At 57.6% G+C, this 22,477-nt stretch overlaps 1 protein-coding gene across 1 annotated transcript; it reads right to left on the reverse strand.

Annotated features, from left to right (window-relative positions):
• Window positions 1–767: 767 nt before the first annotated feature.
• Window positions 768–12,637, reverse strand: EIF3B (eukaryotic translation initiation factor 3 subunit B). Its single transcript, XM_056128478.1, has 19 exons — window positions 12,271–12,637; window positions 9,606–9,798; window positions 8,211–8,330; window positions 7,973–8,030; window positions 7,730–7,858; window positions 7,457–7,614; window positions 6,054–6,185; window positions 5,914–5,980; window positions 5,598–5,644; window positions 4,478–4,688; window positions 4,242–4,314; window positions 3,760–3,882; window positions 2,827–2,905; window positions 2,382–2,520; window positions 1,941–2,066; window positions 1,741–1,818; window positions 1,531–1,639; window positions 1,334–1,451; window positions 768–1,124 (listed from the first exon to the last, which is right to left on the reverse strand). The coding sequence occupies exons 1-18, from the start codon at window positions 12,599–12,601 to the stop codon at window positions 1,348–1,350; spliced, it is 2,277 nt and encodes a 758-aa protein (XP_055984453.1). The 5' UTR covers window positions 12,602–12,637; the 3' UTR covers window positions 768–1,124; window positions 1,334–1,347.
• Window positions 12,638–22,477: the final 9,840 nt, after the last annotated feature.

Raw genomic sequence — 22,477 nt, forward strand, 5'->3', positions numbered from 1 at the left:
AGACACAAAGGGAAGTGGACGCCCCCCACCTTCAGACACCTGGGGCAGTGGACAACGCCCATCTGCAGACACCCAGGGCAGTGGACGCCCCTCCCCCCACATGTAGTCACCCAGGGCAGGTGGAACACCTTCCCCACCCCCATAGGCCTAATTGCTGCCTAATCTCTAAGTCCCCTGGGGATCTTGAGCACCAGGCTAAGCAGGCACTGGTGGTGAGGGGCAGGAGGAACAGCCCCAGGTCATGGGCCAGCTCCAGTGCTTGGCAGGAGGACAGATTTGGGTTCAGCTCTGGCTTTTTTCTTTTTGGGTTACACCCGGCAATGCACAGGGGTTACTCCTGGCTCTGCACTCCGGAATTACTCCTGGTGGTGCTCAGGGGACCATATGGGACGGTGGGAATGGAACCTGGGTTGGCCGCATGCAAGCCCTACCCGCTGTACTACTGCTCCAGCCCCAAGGGAGTCCTGACTAGGGACCCTCATCTTTGCTGCCTGGGACCCCAGCAGGGCCCTCGAGAGGGCCCCAAGTCTCTGGTTGATAGAATCTGTGCCAGGGCTTGTCCACGCAGGCAGGACTGGGCCTCCGCTGTGTGCAAGGGCACAAAGGCAGCCAGCCTGAAAGGGACAGATGGAAGGACCTAAGGTCGGGACTGCCCACACATATCCCCCACCCAGGATCCCGAGGCGGCTCTGGCAAACGGCAGCAGGTGCCCAGGGTAGATGGCCAACACACCCCAGGTCGACTCCCACAGCAGGGAAAGACACGCAGTCATACAGGTTTGCTTTATTTCCACGTGCAGCCTGGGAGAACCCACCACGCCCTGAATGGGGGGTCCTGTGGGCAGCTGCCCCCGAGCAGCACCTGCTCCTTCTGGGGTTCAGGACTCGGCCCCTGGTGGGGGACAGTCCTCGGAGGGCGCCTAGGGCCGCAGAGGCGGTGCCACAGCCTTGCATGGAGGAGACGGAGCAAGTGGAGACTTGTGCCTGGACCACGGAAGCTGGCGAGCAGCGCCCGTCGGCCTCAGAGGCGACCCCAGGGGCGAAGGCACAGCAGTGTGGAGATGGCGTCAGGCGGTGTGCGGTGCTCTGGAGACGGCCTCGGACCGCACAGGCCTGAAGGTGCACCTGCAACAAGGACCACAGTCACCTCCTGCTGGCCCGGGAGGCAGCCAATGGGACCGAGATAGGGCAGGGCGGTGCCTGGAGAGCAGAGGCCCCAGCAACAGCCTTACAATCCCTTCCTCCTGTGCTGCCGGCATCCTGTCCACACCAGGTCGACCCTGGCCCCTCCTGGAGCTCGGACACACCCCAGCCGACCCTGCTTGTGGTCCTACCACGGGGCTCTCGGTCACTCCTGAATCCCAAGAGGAATAATTTCTTCTGTGACAAAAAACTCGATGGTCTCCTCCTCCCAGTCATCCACGTTGCTGTCCAGCTCGTCCGTGTCCACACCTGAGGAGAGAGGAAGGGTGCCGGGCCTGCCGCTGCCAGGAGCGCCTGTCCAGCCCGCGGCCGCCTGCAGCCCACCTACCGCCTCTCAGCTCCAGGCGCTCGCTCTTTTGCTCCAGATACAGCTCCTGCGCCATCTTCCGGTACTTGCGGAAGTCCTCCATCATGGTCCGCCGGCGCTCCACCAGTTCCTGGGGGGGAGAGGGGGAGCGGGTGACCCTGAGGCCCCTGCAACCCCAACCAGCAGGCCAGGGCGCCCGGCCGACTCCCCGGGGTCCAGGGCCACACCGACCTTGGAGGCTTTCGACTGACTCAGACGGTCCTTCTGCTCAAAGATCTTGGAGTATTTCTTCAGATCCTTTTTGATTTGCTGAAGCAAAGACGGGCACTCAGAACCCAGATATTCAGAAGCCGCGAAGGGCCCAGGCCAGGCTGGGTCCTGTGCACCCCAGCTGTCCCGGGGGCTGGGGGGAGGGGGTGTTGTCACCAGACCTTGATCTGGTCCTGACTCAGGAGCGTGGGGGGCCGAGGTCTCCAGAGCAGCTGGCAGAAGCGGTCCTTGTTATTCTTCTGCAGAAGGCGGCCTTGGAACGTCCACAGCCAGTAGGCATTGTCCACCTGAAGAGGTGGCATCACATGCTGCTCAACCTGGTGCCACTGACCCGCCACTGGCCCTGCCAGGAGCCACATGTGCCCCATGCTGAGCAGGAAGGGGGGTCCTACTGGAGGCCCTGAAGGCTGTGGGTCGGCGACAGGAAGGGCCAACAGCCGGGCACCCTCTGGACAGACCCAGGTGCTGACCAGAGGCTGGTGACACCGCCCAAGATGGGCCCCACAGGCCCGGGCCAGCACGGGTCATGAGTCCCAAGAGGATAAGGCGGAGAAGCAGGTGACCAGGACAGATTCCTCCACCCCCTGCAGGCCTGCCCGCACCTTGTGGCTCCACCAGGAGACGGAGGTGACCACGTAGCGGCCTGTGGGGTCCCACTCGACGTCGGAAGCCATGTAGTGCTCCGCGATGTTCATGACGGTACAGTCAGAGGTGTCCACGAAGGCCAGGGCGCCGTTCATGCTACAAGCGAGAGTGCATGTTGGGGCCTGCCCACAACCAGGCCAAGGGCTGAGAGGGCCCCAGGGGTGCTGGGGCAGGCAGGCTGGACCTTGGGGCCAACGCACCCCCAGAGACTCTTGGTTTGGGGCCAGAGCTGTGTGCCCGGGCCTCCTGCCCTCAGCGACCACTCCGGCCAGCTGAGCCCTTGGCCCCTACTGCTGGCAACACTTCACCTGCTAGATCTGGGGCCAGGTGTGTGGCGTGGCGCGCATGGGGGCCCATATGAGCCCCCGTACCCGTCAGAGCTCCCGCAAAGCAGACACCCACCTCCTCAAACCCGCCAACACCACAAACTGCCCCTGGGGGCTCCAGAAGATGGTGTTCGCCTGTTGCTTGTCGAACATTTCTGCAAAGAGAGAAGGGTGAGAGGAAGGAGAACACCCACCAGGCAGCCGAGCCCACGGCGGCCCTGCCCGCAGCTAGGACAGTGCTCTCCCCAGGACCCCGTAACTGGCAACCTCATGCTCATAGCTGTCCAGCCCCAGCTCAGTGGGCAGGAGGTGCAAGCCCAGGGGGAAATCAACCTATTTCCGCCAGCCCTCAGGTAGGAAAGGGACAGACTTCTGCTAGCGAGTCTTAGCACTTCTGCTAAGCCGCCCCCTGCAACCTTAGAGAAACGAGAGGGGCTGGCAGCTCTGTGTGTGTGTATGTGTGTTTTTCTTGGGGTAAAGGAACTAGCTTGGCACCGAGTCATGCACAGGGGGCCACGGTGAGGTGGTGAGGGTTCCAGCATGCGATGCTCAAGGACCCACTCCCAGATGGAGCCCGACAGTCCCCTTTCTTTATACGGGATGGGAAAAGCTGCATTCTGTGACAGCCCATGGTGTTGAGTGTAGGAAGCAGATCTCAAGAGATGCTACTGAAGCCACTACTGTCTCCAGGGTGGGAAATGCTGTGGCCTCAGGGACACAAGCACCTGAAACAACACTGCATGCTGACCCTGAGCCCCAGGGAGTTCTGGGCCAGGAGGGCTTTGCAGGTCCATGCGACCACACAGCAACTGGGAGCAAGAGGGGTCTTGCAAGGACAGCAGAGCAAGGGTGGGCCACAGGTGCCAGAGCATGGGGGAACAGCCCAGCACAAAGGACGCAGCAAGGTGGGGAGGAGCCAGGATACCAGCTGCTCACCTGCTGGGCAAAGCACACTTGCTTGGCACCAGCCATACCCCCATGGTCTGCCCCGGAGGTGGGGGCCACTTACTGATGAGCTCGATTTTGCCATTATTCTTCACGTGATAGAAGGACACAGAGATCCGTGGTGCCTCTCCGTGCAGCACTGCAAACTTGCTTCCGTTTGGCTCCCAAGCGAAAGCGATGATGGTTTCTGGGACAGGAGAACGGGTGAGCCCACAGCAGGCACACTGACCTCCCACGCCAGAATCACAGTCAGGGCACTTCCAAACCAAGGGAGGTGGCCCCCCCCCCCCCCCCCCCCCCGAACCAGGGAGACAGCCAGGCTGGCCTGAGTCTCTGCCCCGCCCCCTGCCCTTCTCTCTGTCAAGGCCAAGCTGAAAGTCGCAATGCGATTGGAGCAGGAACTAGAATCTTGAGTTTCTAAGAGTCCATGGAGCATGAACTTAAGGCGAGAGGCTCACGCCTGAGGCCAGAGTGGGGCAGGATGCAGCGGGGTCCCACCCCGCACGCCCAGTCATCCTGTCGGCACCAGGCCACGGAATTACCTACCTTTCATCTCCACCACATCCACAGGTACCTGCTTCTCCCTCATCCGGAAAATCTCAAAGTTGGTGACAACGCCCTGTGTAACAGGAAAGGAACGATGTTCTGGGAGCTGGGAGCACTGGAGAAGAGCTACGGGACACTTTGCCCGGACCCACACACAGCCACCAGGCAGCTGCACTCAGCAAGAGAAAGGGGGACTCTGGGAGCCCCAGAGTGACGGGTGAGAGCCGTGCGCTCACCTGGGTGCCTTTGGGGGTTCGGTCCACCTTCACGCACAGGTAGTCCCCATTCTTCTGCCAGTGCAACTTGCAGTCGACGACATTGAACAGATTCCGGACCCGGATCTCTTGCCTGCTTGGCAGCTGCATGAGGGTCACCCTGGCCGGGATGTCCTTGTCCTCGGGTACCCAGAAGGCGATGATGTTGCCGCCCGGAGACCAGGAGAAATCTCTGCAGGGCAGACACAACGATGGCATCAGCCCGGCAGCTGGCAGAACCTCCCACAGCGAGCACGTAGGAAAAGCCCAGGGCACCTGGGGCAGGCAAGACCAGCCAAGCCCCCAAGGGCTGGTGAGCTCACACAGGCCAAGAACTGCCCTCCCAGTTAGCGACACCAGTTCTGCTCCGGTTTTCCTTTTTGTTTTCTTTGGGGGGTTGGGGGAGGGGGGCACACTCGGTGTTGCTCAGGGCTCACTCTTGGTGGGCTTGACGGACCTTATGGAGTGCCAGAGATTGAACTGAAGTCGGCCGTGTGCAAAGCAAATGCCTTACTTGCGGAACTATCACTCCAGTCCATTTCTCATTTCTATTTTTTGGCTTCTGGGACATACCCAATTATGCTCAGGGTATACTCCTGGCTCTGTGCTCTTAGTGGTACTTGGGGGACCACATGCGGTGCTGGGGATTGAGCACAGGTCAGCCACATGCAAAGCAAACACTCTACCTGCTGTACCCTGCTCCATCCCTGTTTTCTATTTTTATATCCAGCTATCACTCTGCGCACGGAGTAAGAAACACCACTTGTTGGGGGCAGAGCATTAGTATAGCAGAAAGTATGTTTGCTCTGCATGTGGCCAATCTAGGTTCCATCCCTGCAGGAGTGATTCCTTAGTGCAGACAGGACCAATCCTTGAGCATTGTTGGGTATGACCCCAAAAGCCAGAAACAAAAATAACAAAACAAAAAAGAGGAAATATCACATGCTGGCAGCTGGGACATTGCCAAGACTGACCAGCCGCGCCGAGCAGGAAGGGATCGGCCTGCTCTTTACCAGGGAGACCCCCAGGGCGTCAGAATCCCCTCACTGAGAAGTGACTCTCTTCTTTCAACACTGCATCCTGTTTTGTGGGGCAAACTTACTTAATGCCGGAGATCTTCAAGCTCTTCTTGTCCAGAAGGCCCATGGACTGTGGAGAGAACATAGCACGTTATGCCAGTCAGGGGAGTGACACAATCAGACCAGGCGCAAAGGCACGCCCACCCGCACACATGCGCGTGCCGGAAATGGTGGTAGCCAGGCCGAGTGCAACAGCAACCCAGCGGCCAGGCGCATAGTCCCCTGCCATCCCCCTGCCTAGGCAGCCCGGAAGCTTCTCCATGGCCACCTGCCCATCCTGTACTACAGAGTCCGCGAACAGTGGCCCTAGGATGCAGTTCTGCAAGCGGGGTGACTCACGGGGGTCTCATAGATGCTCAGAGTATCCATGGTCATTCTGGCAAAGAACTTCCCGTCATGGCTCCACCTGAGGGGACAGCAGGAGTGTTTCCCTCGTCCAGGACAGCTTGGGGCCGCCCCTCGCCCACAGGGCCACTTACTTGAAGATGGGCCAGTGGGCCGAGCTCTCACAGTGGAAGCCTCGCTTCTTCTGCCCTGTGAGGATGTCCCAGATGATGATGGCCTGTGGATCGTCCTGAGTGTCCATGAGGGGGCTGAAGGTCACCAGGTACCTGGAACAGCAGCATGATACTCTGGGGGCTCTGCCTGCACCCAGGGCGCCTGACACATCTTCCCCCAGAACTCAGGACCCCCACGAGCATCCCCACGACCATCAGCAAAGGGACGGCGACAGCAGGACTACCTACAGCACTGCAGCTGAGTTTCAAATGGGGCACACCCACTGCAGGGCTGTCACTGGACTGCCACACGACACCTGGACTGTCCCGTCCTCTTGGCTTGTTCCAGAACAGTGCAGTGGGCATCTACACAGCTTGCTCTCTCCCATGTTTTTGCGTCATTCTAAGTTATTTTTATTCAGGAACTTGTGGCCATATCCAGTGGTCTACACAGCTGGCTCCCTCACGCACATGTGGCTGTCCAAATGTGGTGGACACCCACAGGGCCCACTCCATTCCCGACGCTGCTTCCTTTCATTGAGAGTGCAACTCTGATCACTGAGGTGTGCAGGCTCTGGCTCAGACAGGCGAGGGCACCTGCCCCGCACCAGCACACTGAGAGGGGCAGCCTCCTGGCACCCAGACCCAAGGTGGCATTTGTGGTGACAATCCTCTCCACCTCCCCCCACTTCAGACCCTAAAGCACAGGAGCCAATGTGGCAAAAGGAGCGACTGTTAACCAGCGCACAGGTGCCGCCACAGCACCCCCTCTTCATGGGCCTGGTGTTGCCTGCTCCCGCTGGGCACCTAAGGTTCACGGGCACAGGGGATGGATCCCGAGATGTGAAGTGGCGTTGACAGCCACGAAAGCTCTTCAAGAGCCAAGCAGGAGTGACCGCATAGATGGGCACTGGGACAGACCAGGACACTCCGAGGATGCACGAGGGGGGATGGAGAGAGACAGGCTGCAGACCCACCTGCCACCCACCACAGCTGAGACCCCCAACGAGCAATCCCCTGCACACCGCCATCCCAGAGCCTGGAGGCAGCCTGGCAGGCAAGAAGTCCCAGGGAGTCAGAGACACGAGGGCCTGGACCTGAGGGAAAGTGGAAGGACAGATCCCACCCAGTATGACCCACAGAGCCGTGCTCTCCTCCGCAGTCACCTAGCCGAGACAACGGCAAGCAGTAAGACGCGACGACAGGAGAGGCGGCCTCATGGGGACAGGGGACACTCGGGGGAAGGGAAACCACACGCCAGAACCACAAATGCTGACACACCTGTAACCAACAACCTTGACCGTAAGAGACATTCAAGAACAAGTTGCCACCATGGGCTCTGGAGGGCGGGGAGAGGGCAGCCGCGGGCACGGGCTCCCGTTTACCTTTCACAAGGCGAAAAGTCGATCAGCTGAACCCCTTGGTGGCTGAATCTCTGAATCTGCTTGAACTTCTCTCCGCCCCAGAGCGCGATGCCTCGCTGGTGGAAGGTCGCCAAGTAGGTGCCCTTGGGAGACCAGCGCACGTACGTCTCTGTCCATCTCTGCAGAGAGGAGGCGCCACTGTGAGCCGGCACGGAGGCCCTTTTACCTGCTGACCACTCCCCTTGGAGGGCAGGGATGGGAGTCCGCCCCCACCCCCAAGCGGCCAACACCCACCGCTCTCTCCTCGATGGAGACAGGGTCCTTCACATCGTTCCAGAATATGGACGTGCGGTCCCCACTCTCAAAGATGACACTGTACTGGTCTCTGCACTCGGCCTCCTCCAGCCAGTAACGCAGATTCCCCTGTTGGAAGCAGCAGAGACAATTCACCAGTGGCAGCGGAAGGGAGTCCCAGTGGAGGGCGGCCAGTCCTGAGCCCCGAGTGCCCTCTCCATCCCTGCTCTGCCTTCCGCGTACCAAGTCTTTGAAAGGCTGCTTCTCTGGGATGTCCCACTCATCGCTGATGGTCATGTACCTGCAAGAGCAAGTAGGCTCAGGAAGTGGCATGGCTGACAACCCCAGACCAGAGCTCACCACCCCCTGCTTCCCCCAGGGGACAGACCAGCCGGGGAAGGAAGGGTGCCAGAGCCAGAGCACACATGACCACGACAGGCCACGAGCACTGCCCTCCCCATGCAAGGGCAGCTGAACTCACTTGTCAAAGTCGGTGAAGAGATTAACCCTGAATGTGTGCTGCTTATCGAGCTTGTAGCCGTCGGCGTTTTTCACCGCGTCCAGGGCGTGCGCAGGAGCAGCGTACTCCAGGAAGATGTACCTGGCACAGAGTTTGCACACAGCTGTCAGGACACAAGCCCTGCACATCACAGCTGCCAGCGCAGCAAGCTCCCAGGATGGCCACCAGGAAGGCCACACCCCATCGCCACCGGAATCCCTGACACTGACACCTGCCAGGGAGCAGTGGCCGGGTGAGAAGACCCAACATCTGCGGCCTGCCACTGTCCAACCCTCAGGAAAGCAGGGCTACCGTGGGATGGCACTCTCAACACCGAGACACGCATCGCCACCAGGGCCTGCCACTGCCACTGGCCAAGGGCGCCCAGTTCCCTTCCAGGTACCACCCATGGGTCAGCGCCCTGAGGGTCACTTGCTCAGATGGCACGTCAGGAACATCACTGGTAGCAGATGTTACTCTAGTCCCCAAAAGAAACGAAAGCTGTCACCATTCCTGTCTCACCCATTCACCATTCCTATCTCACCCATGAAAGGGATCTAGTTTGTTTCTTCCAAGACTGACATACGATTTCCGATTTTCTTTTCACGGGAGATAGAAGTGCTCAGGGATCACTTCTGACAGGGCTCACAAGACCATAGTCAAGTGCAGGGGTGGACTGGGGTCAGCTCTGTGCAAGGTGAGTGCCTGAACCCTGTGCCATCCCTCCAGCCAAATACAGAAGGCTTTCAAAGGCTGAAAGAAGGTGTGGGCACTACTGCCTGAAGAGTATCAGGAAGTCTGTTCCTGGGATGCTGCGGAGGCAGGAGAGGGGTGAGTTCACGACTGCAAACGCTGCAGGAAACCCGAGGAGTGCACGGCGTGGTGAAATACGCCACCACACCGCAAACAAAGGCTAAGAGGGTTGGGCGGAGGTTTGTGCCTGGCAGGCAGGAGGTCCGAGTTCTTTCCCCAGTTCAGGAAGGAAGAACAGCATCAAATCAAGACCCAACGCAAGTAACAAAACACACTGCAAGATACCTTCTGCAAAGTGTAAGAACATCTGAAAAGATGGACAGGAGCCAGAAATGGGGCCGGGTGTAAGGCACCTGCCCTGCAGGCACCTGACCCAGGTGGTCACCCTGCACGGTTCTCGAGCCAGATAGGCGTGGCTCCAGGTACCCCTCAGGGTGTCGAGGCTTGATTAGAGGTAAACTGTCCACCAGTCGACTACTAAGTGCCTGATGGGGACCCCCTAGCATGTTCTCTCGCCTCGCCCCATGACCTGGGGTGAAGTCCCTCCCGGATGCAGGACGGAGCCTCCCAGTGGTCATGGGAAGGCCCCGGGCCATGGAGTGCCGCAGCGCACCCTTGACTCACCCTTTCGTCTTTCCATCCTCCTCTGGGTAAAAGTCGTTGGTGATTTTCCCAAACTTGGAGAAGATCTTGTGAATGACATTTTTGAGCTTCTCCATCCGGTCGGGGCCCACCTGAGGAACATTGTCCACCACGATCACGGAGTCGATCCCGTCAGCTTCCTGGGGCCGGTCTCTGAGTACGTCTCCCAGCAGCTCTGCACAGTGAGAGGGGCTCAGATGGCTTCCGGCCCAGCACGTGGCCAAGGGGCAAAAATCAAACTTGCCTGAACACTTTGACGGAGAACGGAAGAAACCCCAACCCGGTGTGAATCCAATGTGAGCCTGACAGAATTAGGAAGATGCAAATGTCCCCCTCCCTTTGACGAGAATCATGGGTTTTTAATCTACTTTAAGAAGGGGCTACGGGGCTGGGAAGATAAAACTGTGGGCAGGGTTCCTGCTCTGCACCTGGCTGGCCTGGGTTCAATCCCTGCCACCACATATGGTGGCCGCTCAGGAGCGATCCCTGAGCACGGCTAGGTGTAGCCCTGAAACCAAATTGCCACCACTGAAATCTCTCAGAATTGCTCCAATTCTATCCACTGGTCAGCTAGAACAAGAAAAAGCACCAAAAGGAATCCCTGGCTAGCAACAAGGGGGGAACAAGCCTATGCTCGCTCCCCACCGTACAACGCTCTGCATTGGTGCTTCACACCCTTGCGTTTGTCTCACCTACACCCAGACCTCCACTCCAAGTTCTGTACAGTACAAAGAGCTCTTTAGCAGCATTTCCCAAGGGGAGATACTGCCCCCCTGCTCCCCACGAAACTTTCTGTTTGCTCAAATAAAGGTAGGTGGGGCATAAAACCCTGAATGAACGGTTAGATGCTCTTCATGTTCCTGGAGCGAGCAGACACCACTGGGGTGCACTAGCACACAACAGGGACAAAAGGAGACGTTACCGGCACCCGCTTGAGCAAATCGATGAGTAACAGGATGTCAAGTGATCAAGTAAGTTGGTAATTTAAGCAATGTTAATTCTTTTAACATGCGGGACCCAGGGCTGAGATCTCCAAGCCTGCTTGGATTGGGACCGGGCCTCCTCCATGCATATCCCCCATCTTCCAGTAGGTAGACAGTTAACACCCACCAACTGCCCTCGGCACCGTGTAACCCCATCAACGGCCAAGATCAGAGGCTATAAAACCAAGCTCCCGTGACCTCTTATTGTCTAGTTCTCACTCTCGGAGAACCCGGAAGGCTACAGAGACTATCCTGCCCACACTGCAGAGTCTGGCAAGCTCCCCGTGGCGTATTCGATAGGTCAAAACCCAGTAACAATGATGGGTCTCATTCCCCTGACACTGAAAGAGCCTCCAATGTGGCACTTGCTAAAATCTCAGGGCTAGGATGAATGGAGACGTTACTGGTGCCTGCTCGAGGAAATCGATGAACAACGGGATGACAGTAATACAGTGATACAGCAGGGCGCAAGAAGGAGAGCACAGAATAATTTTCTTCTGAAAAGGAGGTGGCAGAGCAAATTAGTTTGGGTTCCATGGTTTGGAAACCATCAGCAAGCTGGGAAAGACAGACCAGAAAATATTCTTTCATTCTCAAAAATCGAGACGAACGGGCCAGAGTAATAGTACAGCAGTAAAGCGCTTGCCCGGCACACCGCCAACCCGGATTCCATCTGAAACTCCACACTGAGCACTGAGCACTGCCAGGAGTGATTCCTGAGTGCAGAACCAGAAGCATCACCAGGCGTGGGGCTCAGGGCCAAGCAAGACCGGGTTCTAGCCCCTGCACAAGCACATGCACAGCACAGTGGCCAAAGACCCGCATGACAGCTGGCGGTGCTTCCTGCCAGTGCAAGGTGCTGAGCCCACACCTTGTGCCGTTGGCATGCGGGCCGTGAACAGCCCTGCTCAGAGAGTCCAGAGAAAGGCCTGGGGTATGGTTTCCAGCCTTAGCAATCGCCTAGGGCAAGCTGACATCCAGGGCTCATGCCCAGCCACCAGGCCTTTGCCAAGATAAACCGGATCACTTCCCCGTTTTGACTTCAACTAAAGGAATAGAAATTCCTTTTTGGTTTTAGGGCCGCTCCTAGGAGTGTTCCAGGGACCCCCGGGTGCCAGAGAGCACAACTGGGCCTCCCACCTCCCCCAAGCTTACAAAGCACCCCACCCCCAAACCACTGGCACATGGGGCCCCGGGAGGGTTCTGGGGACCCCAGGTCGATCCCAGCAACTGTGGGTCGGCCCGCCCAGGAACGACCTCAGAAAGGCTCGAGCCCAGAGCCCATAAACTGAGCGTGGGACTCCGGTCCGGCTCCCTCCCTGCCATTAATGGCCCGTCCAGCCGGCTCCAGCTTTACGAGGGACAACGGAAAGGCGGGGCGGCTCCCCCCAGCCTGCGGGGCAGCCCAGGGCCACTCCGGGTCCCGCGGCCACAGGACCGCCAGTGTCGCGGTCGCGAGGGTCGGCGGCATCCGCAAGGCCACGCGGACCCAGGCGGGGGGCGCGCCGCGCAGGGTCCCGCCTCCCCGGCGACTCGGGAGTCTCGCTTGCCGGGGGTCCCATTTGCCGGGGGTCTCGCCTCCCCGGTGGCTCGGGGGTCCCGTTGGCCGAGGGTCCCGCCTCCCAGGTGGCTCCCCGCTGCCCGGGGCCGCGGCCCGCCCGCACCTTCCTCGCTGACGTCGTCCACGAAGTCCTCGGGGTCGCTGAACGAAGGCTCCTCGGCGTCCCCGTCGCCGTCGCCGTCCCCGGCCGCGCCGTCCGCCGCCTCCGAGGGCGCCTCGGCCGCGTCCCCCGCCGCGTCGCCGGCCTCCGGGGCGGGCGCGGGGGCCGCGGGCTCGGGCTCGGGCTCGGCCGGCGGCTCGGGCCCGGCCTCCCGCGCGCCCGCCTCGTCCACCTCCGGCGCGCTGGGCTCCGCGGGCTCTTCGGCCGGCGGCCGCCCCGCCTCGGGCCGCTCCTCGGCCGCCTCGGGCCCCTCCACGTTCTCCGCGTCCTGCATGGGCCCCGCCGCCGCCGCCCGCGCCGCCGCCGCGCTTCCCACGCTCCCGGCACGCACCGCGCGCGCCGGTCTCGGCCACGTGCCGGACGCCGAGACGCCGCGGGCACGGGGGGGGGCGGGCCGCGCGCGCGGACCCGGCGCCGGGCCCCGGGGAGCGCGGCGGGCGCGGGCGGCGCGGAGGCCGCGGGTAGCGGGCGCTCGTCCACCCGCGCGCCGGCCCCGCGCCGCCCGAGCCCGCCCCGCGCCCCGGTCAGCCGGCCGCCCGCGCGGACTCCCCCCCCCTTCGCGGCGCCGGGTGGTGTCGCCCAACATGGCGCCGCGCCTCGGCCTCCCGTCGGCCCCCGCGGCCGGGCGGAACCACGCGAGAGACGCCGTGGGGGCGACCGGAGTCCCCCCACTCGGGCGGCGGAGCCCAGCTCAGGCGCGGGCCGGCGGGCGCGGCGGCGCGAGGACCCCCGGCCTGGGAGTGTGGGCTCGTCTGCCGACGGGTGGGGGGGGGCGGAAATGGACGGCTCCAAAACGGGGGGGCCTTCCGGGCGGACCGGGCCGGAAGTCCGGGAGCCTGATGCGACAGAAAGCGCGTGAGGAGGGCGGCCCCTCGCCCTCCCCGACCCTGGGTGCCGGTGGTACGGCCCGTCGCGGGCCTCCGCCCTGAGAGAGAGGCGGGGCCAGCCGGGAGAGGGGCGGGGCTATCTGGGCGCGGGGCGGAGCCGGGCGCGGCTGGGGGCGGAGCCGGGCGCGGGGGTGCGGCCGGGTCTGATCCGCTCTGCTCTTCTCAGACAGACCTCAAGGCAGTTCTTGCGTCATATATATATATTTTTTAATTTTATTTATTAATCACTTAATCACTTAACTTCCCGTTAGTCGTCGATTTGCTCGAGCGGGTGCCAGTAACCTCTCCATTTGTCCCTGTCGCGTGCTAGTGTAGCCCAATGGCATCTGTTCGCACCGGGAACATGAAGGGCCTCAAACCGATCGTTCATGATCTTGACGAAGAAGTCTGACCATCTGGAAGGTGGGCGGCCACGCGGTCTTTTGACATCCCGTGGAATCCAGTCGGTAACAGCTCTAGTCCAGCGGTTGTCTTTAAATCTCATTACGTGACCAGCCCATCTGATTTTCGACACCTTGGCAAATGAGACAGCGTCCCTGATCCTTGATCGTCGACGGATGTCAGAACTCCGGATTCTTTCTCTCATTTGAGTGAAACGTGATATTCCAAGCATAGCTCTTTCTATTCTTCTTTGGGAGACCTGAATAGCATTCTCATCCTGTTTGCGTAGGGCCCAGGTCTCTGAGGCATATGTTAATGCAGGAAGAACAGTGGAATCAAAGAGATGTGCCCGGAGCCGGACACATTTATTTATTATTATTTGTTATTTTTGAATCATACCCAGCGATGCACAGGGGTTAGTCCTGGCGGTGCTCAGGGGACCATATGGGATGCTGAGGATCGAATCCGGGTCGGCCGCGTGCAAGGCAAACGCCCTCCCTGCTGTGCTATCGTTCCAGCCACTGTCTTTTATTTTGAATTTCGTTAGATCCTGGCGCAGCGCAGCTTGGCAAGTACGGAGTATTTAAGATAACTTTTTTAAACGCTGTAAGAAAGAACCAAGGTTATGCTGGGGGACGCGGAACGTTGTTCAGGATTCATGGGAGAGTTTGGATTTGGGAAGATTAAAAAACATGGGGGGGGGGCAGGGAGCGATCGTGCTGTGTCCCGCAGGCAGGAGAGGATGTGCATGAAAAGGCCAAAGTGTGCGTTAAATGTTACCTGTTTTTACCATATTTGAGTTGGGGAGGGGAAGCGGGGGCAACCAAGGTTCTTAGGGTGCTTGATACAGGGTCTGAGTTTGTCCCTTTTCTTGACATGGCCTTTGTGGCCAGGGCCCTGGACTCCAGATTTCCCCAGCTGCAAAATTAAGGTTAGGATGTTTTATGTGTGTCCTGAGGACTTACCTTCGTAATGGGAGAGTCATTTCGCCTGGAGATGAGATGATCTTTTACTTGTTTTTTCTTGTTTTGTTTTCGGGCCAAACCTGGTGATGCTCAGGAGTTACTCCTGGGTCTGCACTCCGGGATTGCTCCTAGGGGTGCTGGGGATCAAGCCCAGGTCAGCTGCATGTGAGGTGAGTGCCCCACTCACTGTACTCGACTCTCTCTCCAGCCACGAAATTACCTCAGTTCCCAGTTTTGTTTTGTTTTTGACAGCTTTCAAAGCTCCAGGGGGCTCAGCCATTCCTGTTCTAGAAAGTACTCACGGTCACGGTCACGGTCCTCCCGTTGTTCATTGATTTGCTCAAGCGGGCCCAGTAACGTCTCCATTGCAGACTTTGTTGTGACTGTGTCTGGCATATCGAATACGTCACAGGGAGCTTGCCAGGCTCCGCCGTGCAGGCGAGATACTCTCGGTAGCTTGCTGGGCTCTCCGAGAGGGGCGGAGGAATCGAACTCGGGGCGGCCATATTGGCTGCGTGCAAGGCAAACGCCCTACCACTGTGCTATCGCTCCAGCCCCTAGAAAGTACTAGTGGAGGACATTTTTTTTTAATTAAAAAACCAGGCCGACAGGATTAGTACCAGGAGGTTTGCTCCATGGCTTGGAGGTCAACCACACATGATAGGGGAAAAGGGAGCTCAGATAGAGAAGGGAGCACCAAATAAAGGTGTTGGGAGGATCCTCCCAGGATGGGAGATGCGTGCTGAGAGTAGACTCTAGACAGAACATGATTGCCACTCAATGCCTCTTTTGCAAACCAAAGCACCCAAAAGGAGAGAGAGAACAAAGGGGAATGCCCTGCCACAGAGGAAAGGCGGGATGGGGGGGTGGGGGTGGGAGGGATACTGGGATTCGTGGTGGTGGGAAATGGGCACTGGTAGAGGGATGGGTATTTGATCATTGTATAATTGAAACCCAAGCACAAAAATTTGTAAGTCTACAACTGTACCTCATGGTGTCTCACTAATAAAAATTAAAAAAAAAAACAAAAACAGGCCGACCCAAGTTCAATTCCTCCATCCCTCTCGGAGAGCAAGCTACCGAGAGTATCTCGCCTGCACGGCAAAGCCTGGCAAGCTACCCGTGACGTATTCAATATGCCAAACACAGTAACAACAAGTCTCACAATGGAGATGTTACTGGGCCCGCTGGAGCAAATCAATGAACAACGGGAGGACAGTGCTTTAAAAAAAACCAAAGTGCTAGTGGGGACACATGAGAGGAAAGATTCCAAAGCTGGCTTCAACAGCCGGCATCAGTGTAACTGGAGGCTTAGCGCGTTCTCCTGTGGCCTCTGCTGGGGGGGTGGGGGGGCAGGGGACAGTGTTTGGTCTTTGATGCAGGAACTGGGAAGAGGTGCAGATGCAGGGAAGGATAGGACCCCTCTCAGTTGCGAGCCCACCAGGGCCTGGAGTGGGCACACACTCCCCCGAGAGCATGGGAGAGGCATCTGTTTTGGGGGACGGTGGCTCAGGAGGCAGAGTCTCTCTCTGCCTCATGGGCCCAGAAGCAGCTCTGTGGCTCCTTGAGGCTCCCGTGGCTTTATGAGTGGGAGGCCAGAGTGCGCTGAGACTCCAGGGGTCAGCCGTGGCAAGAAGCCTCTGGCTGCGTGTGTCGTCAGCCAGTCGCAGTGTTTTGTGGGGCGCCTCCTCCTGACTCCTGGGTGGACATAGCCCCGTCTCAGGAAGCCCTCAAATGTGCTCCACCAGGGAGGACGTGGGAAGAAGCCTTTGCTTTTGGCTTGCAGCATAGCTGTCAAGGAGATGCAGAGGGGACCGGAAGGACCCTCGGGAGATGCTGTTGGTGGCGCTGGCCCAGCTGTCCTTCTGTGTGAGCGAGGTGGGAGATTCCTATTGTTCATTCCAGGTTTTATGTCTTTTTAAATTTTCACAATTGTTATGGGGAGGTAGGGCTTAAGAGCAGGTTTAAACCCCCCCGCCCTCCCTGCTGGGTGCAGGAGACCTAGGTTTGATCCCTGGCATCCCATATGTTCCCCTGAACACTGCCAGGAGTAACCCCTGAGCATCACCACGTGTGACCCAAAGAAAAAACATAACCCCCGGCCCCAAAAATACCCTCCTTGGGGTAGTCTGAATCTCAAAAAGAATGAAAATTAGGGGTTGGAGAGACAGTACAGTGGGGAGGGCACTTTCCACGAAGCTGAGCCAGGGTCGCTCCCCAGCATCCCATATGATCCCCTGAGCATCTCCAGGAGTGGTGCTGAGTTCAGAGCCAGAGATAACCCCTGAGCATAGGTGGGTGTGGTCCTCCAAACAAAAAACAAACAAATAAAAATGTGTAGTTATTTAACAATATGGTGTGTCGTTACTGGGCCCGCTCGAGCAAATCGACGATCAACGGGAGGGCCTTTACCTTTACCTTTATGGTGTGTCGAGTTTATTTTGCAAAACATCAGTACGAAGGGCAACAGGGCACCAAGGAGCACTGGCCTGCCACGGCAGGGCCCTCTGTGGGGACAGGACCAAGAGCTGCCTGAGGACAGGCCGTCCGGCGGGTCTGTGCAGCTTAAACAGGGTGGGCAGTGCCCTCCGAGGCCGGATGCAGGGCCTTCCTGGGGCTGACGGCGACACTGCTGTTGGTCATGTGGGCCCCAAACCAGCCTGCCCAGTACATGGTGTCCTGTCCCCCGTGCTCTGTCCACTTGCAATCGTTCCACTGTGGGATGGTGATGGGCGGGGGCTCGAAGGAGGCCAGGGTGACCAAGATGACTGCCCTCCGACGTCCTGATGGATCCATCACATCCTCCAGAATGGCAATGGAGAAGATTATCCATGACTTCTACTCAAATCTCTTCGATAGCCATGTCCACTTGCCGACATACCAAATTCCACAGGATGGATATGTCGTTCCCAATGTTCTCCCTTCCGAAATCTGACACGCCATTTCATCGGTAAAGAAACAAACAGCACCCGGCCCAGACAAGGTCAGACCTGAACACCTGAAGAACCTGCCGTCAGTACTCATCAATACACTGGCTTGGCTCTTCACTTGCTACCTGTCTGAATGCAAGTTTCCGTCCCAATGGAAAACCAGCAGGACCGTACTACTGTTCAAGAAGGGAGACATCCATGACATTGGCAACTATCGCCCGATCTGCCTATTGTCTGTCATCTACAAGTTGTTCACTCGAGTCATCCTAAATAGGATTGGCAGAACACTAGATGAAGGACAACCATGCGAGCAAGCAGGGTTCCGCAAAGGATTCAGCACCATCGACCATATCCACACGATAACCAAGCTCATTGAGGTTTCTCGGGAGTTCAAGATGCCGCTCTGTTTAACGTTCATTGATTTAAAGAAGGCCTTTGATTCTGTTGAGACGGAAGCGGTCATTGAAGCCCTAGCCAATCAGGGCATTCAAGCCCAATACATCAGGATCCTCCGTGAGCTGTATTGCGGATTCACTACCAGGATCTCACCATTCTACAAAGAAGTGATCGTTGATGTCAAGAGAGGGGTGCGGCAGGGTGATACCATTTCACCGAAACTCTTCAGTGCCACCCTCGAGAACATCATGCGACGACTAGAATGGGAAGGAATGGGAGTGAAGATAGATGGTCGGCAACTACACCACCTCCACTTTGCTGATGACATTGTTTTAATAACACCAAACATCAGCCAAGCGGCACAAATGCTGGCCGACTTTGACCGTGAGTGTGGAAAGGTAGGACTACAGCTGAATCTTACGAAGACAATGTTTATGAGAAACAGCCTTGTTCCTGACGCCCCATTCGCTCTCAATGGAACGACCATCTCCGAATGCAACAGCTATGTGTACCTAGGTCGAGAGGTCAACATGACAAATGACCTGGCACCCGAGCTGCGCAGGAGGAAGAGAGCGGCTTGGAACGCCTTCAAGAACGTCGAAGAAATAGCTAAGAGGACGAAGAACCTCCGGCTCCGGGCGCATCTCTTTGATTCCACTGTTCTTCCTGCATTAACATATGCCTCAGAGACCTGGGCCCTACGCAAACAAGATGAGAACGCTATTCAGGTCTCCCAAAGAAGAATAGAAAGAGCTATGCTTGGAATATCACGTTTCACTAAAATGAGAGAAAGAATCCGGAGTTCTGACATCCGTCGACGATCAAGAATCAGGGACGCTGTCTCAATTGCCAAGGTGTCGAAAATCAGATGGGCTGGTCACGTAATGAGATTTAAAGACGACCGCTGGACTAGAGCTGTTACCGACTGGATTCCACGGGATGTCAAGAGACCGCGTGGCCGCCCACCTACCAGATGGTCAGACTTCTTCGTCAAGATCATGAACGATCGGTTTGAGGCCCTTCATGTTCCCGGAGCGAACAGATGCCATTGGGCTACACTAGCACGCGACAGGGACAAATGGAGAGGTTACTGGCGCCCGCTCGAGCAAATCGACGACTAACGGGAAGTTAAGTGATTAAGTGAGTTTATTTGGTTTTGTTCTATCAGAAGAGAACTGACCTCAGTTGAGGCCGGAGAGATGGTGTAGGGTCAGGGCTTGCCTTGTGCTCAGCCAACCCTGCACCACATATGGTCCCCTGAGAACAGCCTCCTGGTGGGCCGGTGTTCGCCTTGCACATGGCCCACTTGGAATGGTCCTCCGAGCCCACCAGGAGTGATGCCTGAGCACAGAGTCAGGGGTATGCTCTGGGCACGACTGGATGTGCCTCCCATCCACCCCCCCCCAAAAAAAAGACAAGAAGAGAACCCCCTGTTGAATGTTGCCCGCCTCATCCCATAGCTCTGGAATAGCCCCAGGGAGAGGAGCTCGCATGTGACCGAAGGCGACCACCAGGGGGCGCTCCTGAGCATGAGGTCAGGGGCACCCCTTGAGCAGGTCCAGGTGTGGCGCCAACATCTTGGCCTTCCCCTACAAAGGGGGAAAGGAACGTCAGAAGCAGAGGGAGAGCTGAGGCTTCGGGAGCAGAGAAGGGCCTCCAGGAGGATCACCTTGTAGGGACGGAGTCTGCTCTCGGCACATCTTCGGGGACTCTCAGGAGCTGCGTTATTATGTGAGGCCAGGCGAGCTCAGCGCCGGGGCGGGGTTTCAGTGCTGACCAGGGGCCAGTTCTTCCCAAGACCTACTAGCCCTGACGCACCCTCACCTGACCTCCATGTCCACAGCTCGGCAGAGGCACCATGTTTGTGTGACATCCAGTGCTTGGTCCTCAGTGTTGTGTGCCCACACACGCACGCACACATGCACCACACGCACACACGTGCACGCATGCATACACACGTATGTGCACACACGCATACACACACACATGCACGCTCGCACACACAGAACAAACTGATTATTTCCCATCTGTGCTGTTGGTCTTCTAAAAAATATGTGAGGCCTGAGTACAGCAGGCAGGGCGCTTTTCTTGCACATGGGCCCGCATGCTTTGACTTCTGGTACCTCAGATGGTTCCCTGAGCCTCATCAGGAGCTATCCCTGAGTGCAGAGTCAGGAGCAATGCCCGCTCACTGCCAGGTGTGGCTTAAAAACAAGGGAAGGGAGGAGTCAGTGGTAAGACCTGGGCCTGGCGTGCACAGGACCTGCATTCTGTTCCTGATGGTCCTCCCAGGCTCTGCCAGGTGTCGCCCAAGAGACCCTGAGCAGCAGCAAGGTTGTCCCTGGGCCTGCAGTGCCCACGAATTCTGCCTCCTGGGCTGCCTGGAGCATCGAGGCACTGACCCGGGACACGGTAGGAAGCGAACAAGCCTGAGCCTACCAGGGACTGGCAGGAGGGAGACAGATGTGTGTGGAGAACCATCCCTCTGACCCCTGATCTCAGACACAGCAGCGAGAATGCATATTCCAGGGCTCACCACAGACATTCTGGGCTGTAAAAATGCTTACACACAACTGTAGCACTGTCATTCCGTTGTTCATCGATTTGCTCGAGTGGGCACCAGTAACGTCTCCATTGTGAGACTTGTTGTTACTGTTTTTGGCATATTAATATGCCACGGGCAGCTTGCCAGGCTCTGCCGTGCAGGTGGGATACTCTCATTAGCTTGTCGAGTTCTCCAAGAGGGACGTAGGAATCGAACCCGGGTCGGCCGCGTGCAAGGCAAATGCCCTACCCTCTGTGCTATCGCTCCAGCCCACACAACTGAAAGGTAACAGAAATTATATGAGACATAGAGCTTGCAGCAATAAGGAAATAAAAGTTAAATAGATTGGGTGGGAAGGAAAAAATTGTTCCCAAATGACATGATTGTCTATGAGGAGAATCCTGCAAAATCAACAAAATTACCTTCCTGGAACTAATAAGCAATCCAGCAAGCAGGGCTGCAAGGTAAAACATTTATATATAAAATCAATAACATCTTTGTACTGCCAGTGATAAACATTGACGTTTTCAATTCAAAGCCCCAGACCATTTACATTAGTACCACAGAGAGGGCAGGTAGGGGAGGGGGAGAATAAACTCAACATGACACAGGCTACCAAAAAGGAGGAAAAGAAGGTAATGTTAACTGTGTTATTTAGGGAAAGCGGAGCGGGGAGACAGTGCAGCGGGTGAGGGAGTTGGGTTCTGCCCCCAGCACCACATACTATCATTCACCCAAGCACAGAGCTGGGGAAAGTCCCCAAGTGCCACCAGGTGAGACTCCCCACCTGAGTACCTGAGGAAAACTACGGAATTCCAAGAGAAAGGGCTGGTTCCATGCTGTGGGGATGCACTTCTTTCCAGCAGTGGCTTCAGGCTCACTGCAGTCCCAGTCTGAATCCCAGAAATTGTTTTAGTAGAAAGATTTTTTGGGGGTGGGGGGAGATCACACACAGCGATTAACACAGGGGTTACTCCTGTTTCTGTGCTCAGGAATTACTCCTAGTGGTGCTTAAGGGACCATATGGGATGCCGGGGATTGAACTCAGGTCAGCCGCGTGCAAGGCAAACGCCCTACCTGCTGTACTATCGCTCTGGCCCCTGTTTTGGTAGAAAGTTTGGTTTGGCTTTTGGGTCACCTGTTGATGTTCAGAGCTGACCCCGGCTCTTTGCTCATAGGTCACTCCTGGCAGGGCTCGGAGGACCCTATGCAGTGACAGAACCTGGGTCTGCCCTGTGCAGGGCAGCACCTTCCTAGCTGTACTCTCTGTCCGGCCCTTCCAGGAGTCTCTCGAAGCCATAGGATCCGTGGGCCTGATTGGGGGGTATCAGGGAAGGCTGGGGAGAGTTCACGAGAACTCTGAGTGGCCCGAGTGGCATTTGGAAGTCTGAATGCGCCATGAAGGTCCCCCGTAAACCGCGGAGATGCAGACAGGCCACAGTCCCTGCTCATAGCAGTGCCTTCCCTCACTCCCGCCCCGTCCCTTGTCGAATGACAGGTAGTGCAGAACGTGTCTGTCCCCACGCGGGAAGACTGCCAGTCTCAAAGGAAGGGGTCTGACAGCTTTCCGTCTGCGCGGAGAGATAAGCCCCGGAGTCACATCCATAAATCTGAAACTGGCCACCAAGGATCAATATTGGACAAGGACAAGCCTCAAGATAAGGTGGCTTTCCCTGTTCTGTGGCTGTCGCTGTGTTTAGGTCTGCAGCTCTGTGAGGTGCCCAGGGGGATTGTTTGCCCTGGCTGGCACTGGCCACGCCCACCCTCTCACCCTGGCTTTCTCTGGAGAAACCTCTGCCCTGCAAAGGTGATGGCTTTGATGACACGAGTCCCCACCTCCCCACCTGTTGTCCTGTGTCTTATCTGGTCTGTGTCCTCGGTGGGACTAAATTGTGGCAGTTATAAGCTCATCAAGGACACAGGCGGTGGCGCCCCAGGGTGACACTCACAGAGGCAGCAGGAGGCAGATGGCCTGGGGAGACCATGCAGGACCCCGTGCTTGCCCTCACACTGAGGACCAGGTTCTATCAAGGGGCCACTTATGAG

The sequence above is a fragment of the Sorex fumeus genome, unplaced genomic scaffold (genome assembly GCF_029834395.1).
Source record: "Sorex fumeus unplaced genomic scaffold, SorFum_2.1 ptg000064l, whole genome shotgun sequence".
NCBI classification, from domain to species: domain Eukaryota; kingdom Metazoa; phylum Chordata; class Mammalia; order Eulipotyphla; family Soricidae; genus Sorex; species Sorex fumeus.